Source organism: Spermophilus citellus (genome assembly GCF_964194105.1).
Source record: "Spermophilus citellus genome assembly, chromosome: 1".
Taxonomy (NCBI): domain Eukaryota; kingdom Metazoa; phylum Chordata; class Mammalia; order Rodentia; family Sciuridae; genus Spermophilus; species Spermophilus citellus.
In genome coordinates, this window is record NC_138182.1 from 182,572,682 (window position 1) to 182,587,073 (window position 14,392).

General features: G+C 38.4%; 1 protein-coding gene across 4 annotated transcripts in view; it reads left to right on the forward strand.

Annotated features, from left to right (window-relative positions):
- Window positions 1-10,415: 10,415 nt before the first annotated feature.
- The window catches only part of HTR4 (5-hydroxytryptamine receptor 4), a gene marked incomplete at both ends in the record, with an annotated part of 188,105 nt that continues 184,128 nt past the window's right edge, over window positions 10,416-14,392 (forward strand). For all 4 annotated transcript variants that reach the window (XM_081308136.1, XM_081308138.1, XM_081308139.1 and 1 more), the window contains one exon: window positions 10,416-10,441. In XM_081308136.1, the coding sequence (XP_081164262.1) occupies window positions 10,416-10,441 (26 nt within the window). The remainder of the gene's footprint in view (window positions 10,442-14,392) is intronic.

Consider the following 14,392-nt stretch of genomic DNA (forward strand, 5'->3'; position numbering starts at 1 on the left):
CTGAAATTTCCATTACGTTGAGCCACAGTAAATAGTCCATTATCCAAGTCGAAGTCGTCTTTCCTCACTTCTCAAAGGTTCAGAACTTGACAGCATACCCCAGATCTCCAGAAAATCTGATTTTTGACACAGATGATTTCGTAAAGTTAATATGCTTTTTTTTTCTTCTCAGCATTTTAAGATAATTTATGAAAATGGCAGACTGGGAAATTACCATTTTAGATAACTTTTTTTACAATGTTCAAAGGACTTTTCACATATGTTATCTTATCTGAACTTCATGAATAGCAGCAGATTTGCAAGACAGGTGGGCTGGATATCTTAACCACATTGAACATCTGGAAACCTGAGGTTTTTAGACACAAAGGAGGAAACTCAAAGTTATGTGATGCGAAGATCAAGGTTGGGCCTTGGTTAAAATGTATCCTCTTTCAAGGGCCTGGAGGTTTTAAGGAACGGCATAAATACAAGTTAATAAAAGCTGGAGGAATTGAGGTGGGGGATCCTTGATACCTTCATCCTTGGTGGATAGCTTAAAGGTCTGGGTTCTAGAGCCACTGTCTTGTGTGTCCTTGGTCAGCTTCTCTCTTCCATGTCTCAGTTTCTCCATCTGTGAAATGGGGATAATTACTATACTCCCTCATAGTGTGATGTGAAGATAAAATGAAGTAATGCATGTAAAAGTTCTGTTTGGTGCTTAATGTCAGTTATAAAACGCATCATTACACCTTTCCTGCTTCTTTCTCAAGAGCTCTCTTTTCTGTGTTAAATGGGTCCCCCCTAAAATCTATGGACATGATTTCATCTTTTTGCCCTGGATTCCCCCCCACCCAGAACCTATTGGGAGGAGATTGTGAACCACAGCTTTTATGAGGTGACATTTTATTAGTCTAGGAAAGATGTGGATTTTGCTCAAGAATTTCCATCTAAGAAGCTGTAAATAGTCCATGTCCTTTGATATTGCACTGGTATGTTTCATTGGTTATAATAATCTGCATGTGAGAGCTAATGCAGAGAATTCTGTATAAACTATTTTTTAATCTAGGAGGTTCTGGAGAAGTAGAAGGGTGAGGACAGAGAAGTAAACATGCTGCAGAGACCTTTCTCTCGGCATGCACAGCAAATACTGAAATCTAGGCCCTTTGGACAATGGGTCATTTAAACAGATATGAAAAAAACAAAGAGGATTTCAGAAGGGTATGCTCACCTGGGTGGATCACACTCTGTCCTTGCAGCCTCTCCCAGACTGACCCCCGCACCCAGGAATCCTCTAGAACAGAATCACTGGGATGTTTGCTAAAATGCAGATTCCTGTATTCGAGTCTGCAGTTTTGCGAGTGATTTTTAGGTAGATAAATGTTTGAGAACCTCTGCTGTGAGCAGCATGATTTCTGCAAGGTTGAAACAATAATTTTAAGGACTTAATTTAGGTAGAATGCAAATTTTGATTTGAACTGCTCTCAATTCCTGCCTTCTGAAGTCAGGTGTATATGACCCTTTATGCTTGCTTGGGCTCAGGCTTTGGGGCCTATCCTGCAGAGAAAAAGACTGATTCCTGTAAGGACATCCCACAGTAGGGGAGCTGGATCTCCAGGTGCATGGTTGCCTTTGTGGAGAAGCAGAGTAGGAAATACTCATCCTCCAGCAACTGTCAAACTAGAAACTGACCACCCATGATAACAGCAGACTAACATCATGCTGTGAACTCACTGGCACCTGTTTTAAAGCATTCATTTTCAGGATTTTTTTTCCATTAGTCTCATGAGGTTGATATTATATGTATTCATATTATATAGATGAGGCCCCCTGAGTCTAAGAAAACTTAAGTAATATGCCCACACTGGTGATGGAGAGAAAGAGGGCAGGGTCTGTGGTTGTGCTTAGAAGCAGGGATTGGCAAACTCTCCTTTTCTGTAGACTAAAAGCTAAGAATCATTTTCACATTTTTCAATTGTTGGAAAAATATCAAAACGAGACTATTTCATGACAAATGGAAATTTATATGAAATTCAAATTTCAATGTCCATAAATAAAGATTTATTGGAATGCAGCCATGCCCCCTCATTTACATATTGTCTCTGGCTGTTTTCATACTACGACAGCAGAGATGAATGATTGGGACAGTGACCCAATGCTCCAAAAAGCCTCAAATATCTGATAAACAACCATTTACAGAAAAACTAAATGTGCTGACCTCTGCTGTAAAACATACTGTGTGCTCAAAGTGTCCCCCAAATTTCAGTCCTTTGAGTATTACCCCTTTGGGATTCTCACCACCTTCTCATACCATATGGAGAATTATCTGCATAGCATTTTTCTTTAGATTAATTAATTTTCTTTAAATAAATTTATTTTGTAAAGAATCAAAAGTATAAGTGGAAACCAGTCCAATTGCAAAAAATAGAAGACGACTGTAAAAACAAATGCAGCACACACAAAACCATGTATTAGACTCCAGGTGAATAAGTGGAAAAGGTGTGCACCTGGTCCTGATTTCCAGGGGCAAGACTGCATTCATCTTGGAGGGCTACACTCAGTCTTCTGGAATTCTCTTTGTGCACAGACACAATGGGTTGGAGGTGCCTTGGAATCCATGTCTCCCTCTGAATCCATAACCAGTAAACTAAGGGTGTGGAAGTATCTCTACCCCAGTGCCTTCCCCTGGTGTTTGGTAAAATTCTGAGACATATGCTTTACCCCATTTCTAAGAATGTCTCTGTAGATTGAGCTTCCCTGGCTGAACCATTTCTCAGTGGTTGCCTCTCATTTTTTTTCTTATACCATTTCCCTACTTTTGCACATGCACCTGCCAAATTCAGCATGTGCTTTTAGTCCTTGCCTCAAGATTTGCCTTTTTTGGGGGAGCCTAGCTAAGACAACAGTGTTTCTTACCAAAGATTGTGAACCTGAAACCTGTTCTTTTTTCTTTTAAAAAAGAGATTAGCAAATAACAGGAAGATTTTCAGAAACAAGCTCACACCTATTTAAGTCCTTTTTATCAATATCAATAATGATGATTAAAATAGAAAATGAAAGAGAACATCATTTTGCTTTATAATCTGATATTACTTAATGTTCTGGCCACCTATTACCTAATGTCATATTCTTTAGTGGTTAAGAGAACCATGCTTGGGGAATTGATGTGTTACCATGTTGGTTCTCAAAGAGTGGTCCCTGTTCCAGCAGCAGCAGTGACATCTGTAGACTCAGTAGCAACACAGATTCTCTACTTCAAACCTAATAAATTAGAAACTTGGTTGATGGTCCCAGAATTTTTGCTTTAATGAGTCTCCAGGTGATTCTTATGCATGCTTAAGCTTGAGAACCACAGCCTCTTTATTTAGTTCTGCTCTCATTGCATTCTTGGATTTCTTAAGAATTCAAAATCACTCAAGACCTGCTCCCTCCCCTCAAACATGGCTGACTGATGGTTTTCTAGCTTCTGTTGGAGCCTCCTCTGAGGTGGATCCTTGTAGAGTCACACAGGACAATAATTGGAAAGCTCTGATGATTAGAATGGTCTACTCATGGTGAGTCTCAAACTCCTCTCAAAGCTTCCTCTAATCTGTCCTTTAGATTAAATCAGGATTAATCTTGTCTTTAATTATGAAGTAAAGCTTTCATACCATGTCAGGACATCCATTTAACAAATGCTTGCTGATCTAGTGCATGATTATTCTGTGAAAAAAAAGGAACACAGTCCGTTGTCTATTTCTTCATTGTATCTGTGGTCAAAAGGGTGACACACTGGACAAGCGTCTCACCAAAGTTCATAACTAAATGTGTGTGTCTTTGTTCTTTCTTCATGAAATTCTTGAATTCATGCTTATAACTAGTTTCTTCTAATTTCACTATCCTTGTTGCATTCTTTGATTGAAAAACCCTCTACCTTAAAAAAAACTGATTTCTAGAAACACTGTATGTATATAGATACATAAAAATGAAAGTTTATGTTCTTTTTTATTTTTTCTGTAGTCCATTCTTTCCCACAAAAGTGTGGTTATATCTCTTAAATATTCTTCCACTGGGCACAGGTTCTTTTAAGCACCAGGGTTTTTGTTTTTGTTTTTGACAAAGGCACTAAACTTCCCAACTGAGAAACGTTTATTTACCTAGAAGAATATTTTCCTTAGTTATTTTGAGAAACATTAAAATGCATTTTGCATCCTGGTTGTGGATATGTGCATAGTAGTGCCTCAAATGGAATGGAATTGGCTTCTGTAAGGATTTAATTATGGTAATAGAATGACTAGAAGCTTTAGGATTACCTGGTTCACTTACTCCAAGTGGCATTTGGCTACTAGCCCTAAAAAGATTCAGCTTGTGGAACACAGGCTCTTTTTTGTTGTTGTTAAAGGGGTTGTACCCATTTTAACCTGCTCACAGTAACTTAGATGTCTGTCTACCTATATCTGAACCATATACATATATATAATATAATATAATATAATATAAAATATATGATATTTATAATATATATGGTTTGGAACACCAATTTACCACAGGGAAATCCTTTCAAAATGCATCAATCAACTTATCGAGAGGTTCAAAAGTAATTACTAAGACAGCATCCTACAAACTCTAATGTTTTTTTTTTTAAGAGAGAGTGAGAGAGGGGAAAGAGAGAGAGAGAGAGAGAGAGAGAGAGAGAGAATTTTTAATATTTATTTTTTAGTTCTCGGCGGACACATCTTTTGTTGGCATGTGGTGCTGAGGATAGAACCCGGGCCACACGCATGCCAGGCGAGCGCGCTACCGCTTGAGCCACATCCCCAGCCCAACTCTAATGTTTTCTAGAAAACAAAGTTCAGGTGAATAGCCAAGAAGAGGAATTTTTCTTCCATTTAGTGAGAATTTGCATAGTTGCAATTTTTCAGATGACTTGATTTTTTTTTTCCATGGTGTAGGTAAAGAGAGTTTGGGTGACTAGGAAATCCAATAAACGTGGGATTGATGAGACTGTTGCTTAGGTTGTTCATTTGTGTGATCCTGCTGGGACTGTGTTTTGGTTCACATAGCTGGTGGTGAGGTGATGTAGCCAACAACAAGCATCTAAACAGTTAAATCTTACCAAATATTTGCTCTTATTTTTGTTCTAACTACCAGGTAGATGAATCTATTTGAGATGGCATAGGAATTTCTTTTAACTTTTGGGAAACACCAGTTAACTTTAAGTTTCTCCCAGCGCCAGTTCCCCTCTGTCCCTTTCCATCCTACATCTGGGGAAATTGAAACTGAGATTAGTGAGTATATTTGCTTGAAGTTAAGTAGCACAGTCAGGCTGAGAACCCAGGTCCAGTGATTCCTCTGTCCAATTCTCCTTCCATTATGTCAGTCTCCCACCCTTGATTTGGCAGTTAAGATAAATAATGTTTTACTTATTCATGACACTTATCCAAAGTAAAGGTGTTGGGCTGTGCCCTTTGATGTAGAAATTTAACCCATGTAAGCATGTTCGATAAAGAAACGTGGTCAATTCAAGCAGAGTTATGCATGATATCTGTTCATGCAACCAAAACCAAACAAAATAAAGCACAGCAAAGCCAGCTGAGGTTATGATAGAGCTCCGGGTTGGCAGGTGTTGGCACTGTACCAAACTACATTGATCTCTCTTTCCAATAGGCAAGGACTATTTACAGGTGAGCACTGTGCTCTTATAATAGAGATGCAACTCCACACCTTCTGTTAACCATTAACCACTGTTCGCAGCAATATTTCAGATTATTCTGAATCAAAAAACAAGGGCAATGATTTGGTGCACTTACCTTTTGGATTTGCTCTTTAGTTGTTCAAAACATGTAAGACAGAAACCTGGGGGTTGGAATCAGCACTGAGTGGCCTTCACAAGATGGTTTCTTCTTCCTTCTCATGATTTCTTTAAGGAAAGATCTGACTCTGAATCTATTCATGAGGGAAAAGAAGCTCAAAGGAATTTGAAGATTTCTGAACTACCATAGATTTACTTTTATGACAGATATGATGTTCAGGGTAGTTCTAGTGGCTCAAGCCTGTCTTGGTCCTGAGTCGTTCATTCATTCTTACATGATAGAAGGGGCTGTTTGGCATCCTCATCCATCTCTTTTCCAGCTCTTTCTGGTTATGATGACATACTACTGTTTCTCTGAAGGAGACTGGTATAGAAGGTATTGGTTCTTGATCTCTTAGGTCAGGGGATAAGACACAACATGACTGTCATTAACACAAACATACCACAGCAGATCTTACTGAATTTCAAATGACACAACTTATCCCTGAGCATAGGAGATGTTCTTGGTTGTTTGTGATTTTCTTTACTTTGATAGTTAATTAAAGTTTGTTAAGTTGTTAAGAAGCCAGAAATATAAGGGTGCAAGTTAAAGCACCGGTTTCTTCCACACCCGTCACCCCTTGCACGCTTCCCCACAAGAGATGTTGCTGTAATCACAGATTTGATTAGTTATCCCCAGCAAATGCCGCAGAAAATAGTGGACTATAATTGATTAATCAAATCAGGATAGGTACTAATCACCAATTCCTATTTTAATACCACTCCTTTTCCTCTGACAAGGTACATGCTGTCTCACTGGCTTGTTAAATAATAATTTTACATTTCAATGAGTAAAACATAGCAGTGTACATTGCAGTGAATATATGAGGTTTGTTATACTGCTACATTTTTCCAATGCAGTTTCAATCAAATGAACTTTATCCAAATTTTAACAGGTTTTCTTACTTCTAGATTTTCTTCCTTCTGTATACCGACTCAATGTTGATTTTCTTGTATATTACTCTGCATTCTTTTAGCTGCAATAATGGCTGGAAACCAACTTAGTGTGACTTGAGGTCTAGAGAAATATGTTGGCTCATATAACCGGGAAGCTCAAGTGTAGAACTGGAACTTAAGCCTCACATGGTATAATCAAGGCATTGACATTCTTCAGGTGGCAGCTTGGTTTTCCTTTGGGCAAAGTGGCATTCTCAGACAAGCTGTGCCATCAGTGATGGGAACCAGAGCTTCAAACTGTTTCACAACATCAGGGGAACAAGAGACTCTTTCTAGCAAAATTCCAGGATTGACTTTCATTGCTTTAGCCAAGGAAGCTAATAACGGCTGTAACCAGGAATGGACTGTTCTGATTGGCCAGGCTGATGTGTTCATCAGCTGGGGTTAGATGGTGGTTAGGAGTTACCAACAAGGAAAATTAATACATAATTTCAAGAGAAAGATAGAATAGATACTCAGCAGAACATTGTAGCAAATGTCCACTTTCCTCCAGAGCTCCCTTGTGCCTGTAGGAGGAAGTGTGGTATGGTGACAAGAATTACTCAAGATAAAGTGTGAGCTTTGGAATTCACAGCCCTAGATCCTATCAATGGACTAGCTGTGTGACTTTAACAAGTCAGTTAACCTCTCTGACCCTATTTTCCTCATCTATAAACTGGAAATAAAAACTCAGAGGTTGGAAGAGGAGGAAACTGACAATGTCTGGCAAATACTACCACTTAACAAAGAGCAACTAGTTAAAATGGAATAGTCTTGGTTATTTTTTAATTATAATATTGTACTCTGAGTTGTTACATATTGCCTCCCAGTGGGAAAGTCATAAACTCCCAAGCCTCTGTTTCCTCATGGGAAAAACTAACTCCTCAGTTGACTCAACAGAGATTTATGACAAGAATACAGTATGCCTGTCGTTTTTCTAGGCACTAAGGACATAACAGTGATCAAGACAATGTTCTGCACTTTCTTGAAGCACGTGTGTTAGTGAGGGAGACAGGTCAAAAATAACAAAGCAGTTGATTAGACACAATGTGTGTTCTAGGATGAAATATTAGACAAATGAAGAGAATAGAAAGATTTAGAAACGGGGGTCTAAGATTTCATTTGGTGGTGAAGAGAATGTCTTTCTCAGGAAGTGATAGCTGAACAGCATCCATAAAGAAGTGAGAGAGGGATCTTTGAGTAGCATTCCAGGAAGAGGAGACAGGTGAAAAGGCCCTGAGATAAGAGTCAGCTTGGTGGTCAAGTAAGTAGCAACACCAGTGAGCTGGTGGGTAGTGAGGAGAGGAACATGACCGAGGCTGAGTTTGCAGAGGAGCTGGCCCAGATATTGGGATGAGAAGTTTGGAGTATGCAGAAGGCCACCGGAACCTTATGCTGAGAAGAAATGGTCTGACATCTTTTTAAAATACCAGTCTGGCTACTGAGGGGTGAAGGTATGATAGTAGGCAAGCAGGAGACCTGTGAAGAGATGTGGCAATATCCCAGGTACAAAAGATGGTGGCATGGACCAAGGTGTGTGGTTCTGGAGATATGAGAAAGGTGGAATTAAGGAATCATTTTCAAGTGAGAGAGAATGTGCATGCTGATGGTTTGGTTGAAGGGCTTGAGGAAAAGAGGTATTTTCATCCGAGTAACTAGATAAATGTAATCAATGGGAGCCATTGAGTCTTCAGTAAATAGACCGTATTCCAAACCACGAGTATCATCACCTCAGGAATGATTTTAGAGAGAGAAGGAAAGAACCCTTATCACTTCAAGTCAGACCTTTGTACTTGTGTATTTCAAATAAAGTGTTATTCTTAATTCAGAACACAAGATAGAAGTTATTTAGTCAGAATTTTTGCTACCATGACTAAAAGATATGGCAAAGAACCATTAGAGGAGGAAAAGTTTATTTTGGTGTTCAGTTTCAGAGGTCTCAATCTATAGATGGTGGGCTCCATTCTTCAGGACCCTAGGTGAGGCAGGACATCATGGTGGAAGAGTTTATGAAGGAAAGCAGCTCAAGACCTCACACCAGGAAATAGGGGTGGGGGTGGAGGTGGGCTAGGGGTGGGGTGGAGGGAGCACAAGAGAGCTCCCCTCACAGAAAAAAATACAAATCCAAGGGTGTGCCCTGACCCACCTCCTCCAGACACACCCTAGAGTTACCACTCAGCTAATTCCCTATCAGGGGATTAATTCACTGATTAGATTAAAGCTCTCATAATGAAATCACTTCACCTCTAATCCTTGCATTTTCTCACACATGAGTTTCGGGGGACACCTCACATGTAAACCATAGCAGAAGTGGACATCAGTACTTTGTCTTAGTGGGGTGCCCAGAGTCCTGTAGGCTGAGCCTTTAACTCACCTGCCACAACTGCAGAAATGCCCAAAGGAGCTCATTTTAGTCTTAGAGACTCTTAAAAACAAACACTAAAAAACATGGAGCATCCCCTGTGTCCTTTCCAGCTCTATTACTTGGCTTTTTTCTTCCTGGCTGCTGACATCAAGGGTTTGGTCCTCCCTGGCCAAGGGATCTAATGGCTCAGGCTGAGGTTCATGGTTCTTTTGTGTGGTAGATAAACAGATATTGAGTTTCTTCTTGGTAATACTCAATTAGCAAACAAGTTGATAGAATTATAGCATATCAGAGCTGCAAGTAAACCCAGAGATTATCTCTTTCAATCTCTTCCATTTACTGGGAGGTGCAAGATGATGCTCAGAAGGAAAAAAGGACCTGTTCAGGGTGACCCTGGAACACATAGCTGGGCTCTGCCTCTGCATTCTCTACATTCATAGAATGTCATAGAACAAATGCAATAGAAGATGTAACAATTCTTTTGGAAACAAAACCAATACAAAACAACCCCCCCCCCCCCCCCGCATAGTTTGTTAAGAGCATTCATTTTGTTGAGATTAGTGAGTGCTCACATAGCAAGGGGTGTAAGATTTCCTGAAGGTCTATGCCACAAGAAGTTTCAGTAATTTGAAAGTTAATTTTCCTCTAACTGGGATTTCTTGGTCTGTGTTTCCCGGATTCCTGGGTTCAGGGAACATGGGCTCCCTCTTCAGTGTGTATGTATGTGCATGCATGCATGTTGTTTTTTCTGGGCAGAGTTCTCAGTAGTTTATTAAATTATCAAATAAATCTGTAATGACCTACCCTCAGAAAAAGAGCTATTTTAAAAAACAAACCTGAAAATCCTCACAGGAAACAAACTAACTGTAGTACATTTTAGGCAATGTACTATTTTAATCATGATAATGTAGTTACCTACTTTCACTAGCCAGTGTCCTTATGCAGATCATGGAAATAAGCTATGGTTCTAGAAAGAACAAAAAATAACAAATACAATAACCCAAGGTAAAAATAAATGCCCTTAAGTTTTAATCAGCAGGAGATCAGCACAATATGAATAAACTGTTTGCAACACTCAGCTGTACTATACCTCAAGATGCCAACAGTTCTTTGTTATAGTACTATTTATTAAATGTATCTATGAAGCAAAATTCTTAATAAATAGGAAGCAATGATTTTTTTTTTGCATTTTTCCTTTATCAAAGACTTTCATTTTCCTCTGTTGCTTTCTTGTTTAATGTCTTTTTATTCCCCATTTCAGGACCCTGTGGGCACTGAAATCCAGCTCACTCATGCTTATTTCCTGTAATGGACAAACTTGATGCTAATGTGAGGTATGTTACATTTCTATATATATTGTGCTGTAAATTGTGGACTTTTGTTCAAGAAAGTCTCTGAAAAAAATCTATTTCACTAGAGTTAAAAGCTAATGGAAGTAGATTTTCTTTGATGCTTTATACATAACCATAAGTGTGGTGCTGATTGATTGTTAGTGTTTTACTGCATAAATGATAAGTGTAACATGACTGTAAATTTTTTTAACTGCCTGTACTAAAAGTCTGCATATAGAGGTGCCATCTGAAAATAGATATTCATTTCTGTAAGAGGAAGAACAATGTATTTAATTGGGGGAAAGAATATCTATCTGTGCATCTAAATTTTAGATATACACTATAGGTTCTAGTGTTTCCACTTCTTTTTTCAAGCGAAGCATGAGTTTAGGTGATATGGTTATGTGACATCAGTTGGTTTCACGGTATAGTTACATAAAACTAAATGAATTTTGTTTTGTTTCATTTTTTCCTGTGATTTCCGTCAAACCTTGGAGATGAAATAATAGGGTGATTCTTAAGGAAGTATCTCTTAAATATTTGCTCCATTTTATTTGGCATAACCAAATAGTGCAAAGAAAATTGTTTTCAGTAAGGCTTAAATGGCATGTCTTTTATAGGACTTGAGGCTGAAGATTATCCCTAGAAATCAGTAGCTGGAAGACATCCTAAAAAACAGATATCTTGTGAAATTCACAGAAGCCATTATATTTCACTTGAGACTTTTGGGAAAGTATGTTTCAGGTATAAACCAGGAGCCCTGTGCCTCTGGTGTAATGTAGTAGAAAGCTGTGACAAAAGGGAGCTGTCAAATATCTTGATAAAAACGCTAGTGTAATATGACTTGTGTTGGAAAGATGTACTACCACCCTACTAGGGAATTACCTGAGGGTGGGATGTATCTCACGATGCTGTTCCCTGGCACATGGTGTGTATTTCATAAAGAGATGTTGATCAGCTCATCACTGATGTACTACTATACATTTCAAATAGGGTTGTGTTGTAGCACACCCACATATTTTTTTTTAAAAAAACTGTACATTTAGCATTACAACATTTTAAATTCTTCAAGAGAAAGCATTGTGGATTTCTTTATTTACCCAATATGCTAACTTGGTGCAGAGTTTTAGAACCTTAAAATAGACTTTTAAGCAAGTAGCATGTGTTTATTTTTTCTCTCAAAATTTGTGAAATGATTTGCACAGAGAAAGCATGGTGGAATCCAGAGAATCTCAATTTTACTTTTGTTAATTCAAAGGCCATGATGAACAGTATCAATGGTAATATGTTATTAAATTATTTTAAGTTCCAGACACTGTATCAAACTGGATTAGTTAATTAAAAAGTACTTTTGAGGGGAATAATTCAGATATTACAATCCCTTACATTGCTAGCTTCTAAACATTTATTTATTATAACACTAGATTCTAATGGTAGACTACAATTTGATTAAATGAGTCTTTCTCTTGGGATACTGCAATAATAGCGTGGGATACATGATGATATCACACCCCAGAATCTTGTCTCTGGACCATCCTCTCTGTCAGTTTTTTTGACTGGATCCTGTCAAAATATGTTATCTTCAACCACTCCTCCTCTCTACCCACAATATTACTAACAGGCAAATGTCACAGGCACTCCACTCATGTCCTCTTCAGAACAAACCCTGAGTGTCCATGGAGAAGGATGTGGTGGCTCACATTTACCAGATTGTGGTGCACGTATCATTAGAAACACACAGTGAGATTCAGTGGTACACCCATAACTTTTTTTTTTTCAAAATTAAACTTTTTTTTATCATGGAGAAAAATTCTATTTTATGATGTATAGGAGTAAAATAAAATTCTCTTTTAATGTACATTTATTTAAAATTTTAAGTCAGTTTATTTTAAAAATGTGATTTAAAAATATTTGTTAATAAATGAATGTGGAAAAAATCATAATGGCTATAGGCAAATGACTTACCTAGAAGCTGATGTTGTAGGCTAAACTAGATAGAGCAAATTTTATCATTTCGAGAGCAGGAAAAATGCCCATGCAATAAAGTGAGAGTTGAAAGGCCCAGTTCCCCAGCACAGGAAAGGAGTCCTATTACTTGCTCTGAAGACAGAGGAAACTAAATGAACAAAGGAGGGAGAAGTTTGGAGAAGAAGGAGAATTCAGAGGAGAGTCTGGGCTGTGCTTGGCAAGGGGCAAAACAACCAATGGCATAGTGAATATAAGGGACTTTGAGAGTAGTTAGGAATTTATATATATATAAATATATATATAATATTTATATAATATATATTATATATATATATATATATATTTATATAAATGTGTACACACCTCTCCCAGAACCTAGTCCTTCAGCAAAATTTTCCATCCTGACGGTGAATTGGGTGTTACATGTTTACCATGCTGAATGTTCAAGGGCATTGTGAGCTATAAAGTTGACTTATATTATCCCATTTGATTTTTAAAACACTCTTGTGAAGCACATGCCATTATTATATTGCCACAGTGTGTGGCAACCCAGACAGGCTCTAAAACAGGGACACTCCAATTTTTCTCAGGTATCAAGGGGTCAAGAAGTCCCAGTGGACATTTAGATCTAAATAAAATGTCTTTCTTTTATGAATTGTGTCAGGCCATACTGACCAGTCCGTTTTGTTGTTGTTGTTGTTGTTGTTTGTTTGTTTGTTTGTTTTGTTTTGTTTTTGTGGCTTAATTTAATTGAGTTTGCTTATTCAGCTAGATCCTTGCTATTATGTCTCTGTCAGCTTCATGACAGAAGCATCAGAAACTGACCCTAACATAATCAAAGGAAAGTATGAGAAGGGGAGCCACCATGTACCGGCTCAGATGATTAAGGTGAAAAATGTTGGAGGACCATGTTTAAAAATAAACAAGGACTGAATGTTTTCTCTGATGAGCGGATGTTGATCCATTGTGGGGTGGGGGGGATAGGAAAGAATGAAGGAACTTTGGTTTGTGTAGAGGGGAGTGAGGGGAGGGGTGGGGTTATGGGGATGGGAAGGACGGTAGAAAGAGACAGATATTATCATCCTGTGTACATGATTACACTCCTGGAGTAACTCTGAACCATGTACAGCCAGAGGACTGAGAAGTTGTGCTGCATCTGTGTACTATATGCCAAAATGCATTCTACTATAAAATGAATAAATTAGTTAATTTAAAAAGAAAGAAACAAGGACTTTGGGAGTTCCTGGAGACCTATGAAGCAGATCAGTGGCCAAGTTCAGGAAGAAGCAGTCAGTACACTTTTATCATTTATTTAAAATGTACTCATTAAATACTGAACTATGTGCCAAGACTAGTCAGATAAGTTTCTGCTCTTCAGATTCTCACATCTAGCTAGAAGACCATCACCCAAGTAGAGATCTAATTCAATGATGGAAGCGCCTCCCTAGTGAGATGTGCAATGAGCTGTGATTTTTGAGAACTAAGAGTAACAAAAAGAAATAGTTGGTTTTAGAAATAAAAGACAATGTAAGTATTTTCCTCCTGAGGGCCTCCATTGTAGGAGAGCCTGGATATCTGGTGGCCTGACTCAGGATGAACGTGAGTCAGGCCCTAGCTGGAGAGGCAAGTTCCTGACCAGTCCCATCCTTTGATAAATAGTGTCTCACAATCTTAGCAGTTAGTAAGCAACTCTTCCACAATCTGACACCCACCCGATCATTTTATCAGTCTGTTTGCTCCTTGCTGGGGCTTTAGAGGAGACAGCTGCATTCTTTTTGAAAGGTTGAAGAAAGGAAAAGGGAAACCATGGCTTTGGTGATTTCTGCAGTTACTACTTTTTGTAGAACTCTTTATTGGCTTGAACTTGGGGAATAAGCTTGCTGGTGCCTCTCCCCCCCACTATGCTATCCCTAAGCCTGTGAAGCACTTTGTATCGTAGCTCTAAAATCTTTCCTAACCTCAGAGATAGTTCACACTCTCTGTTTG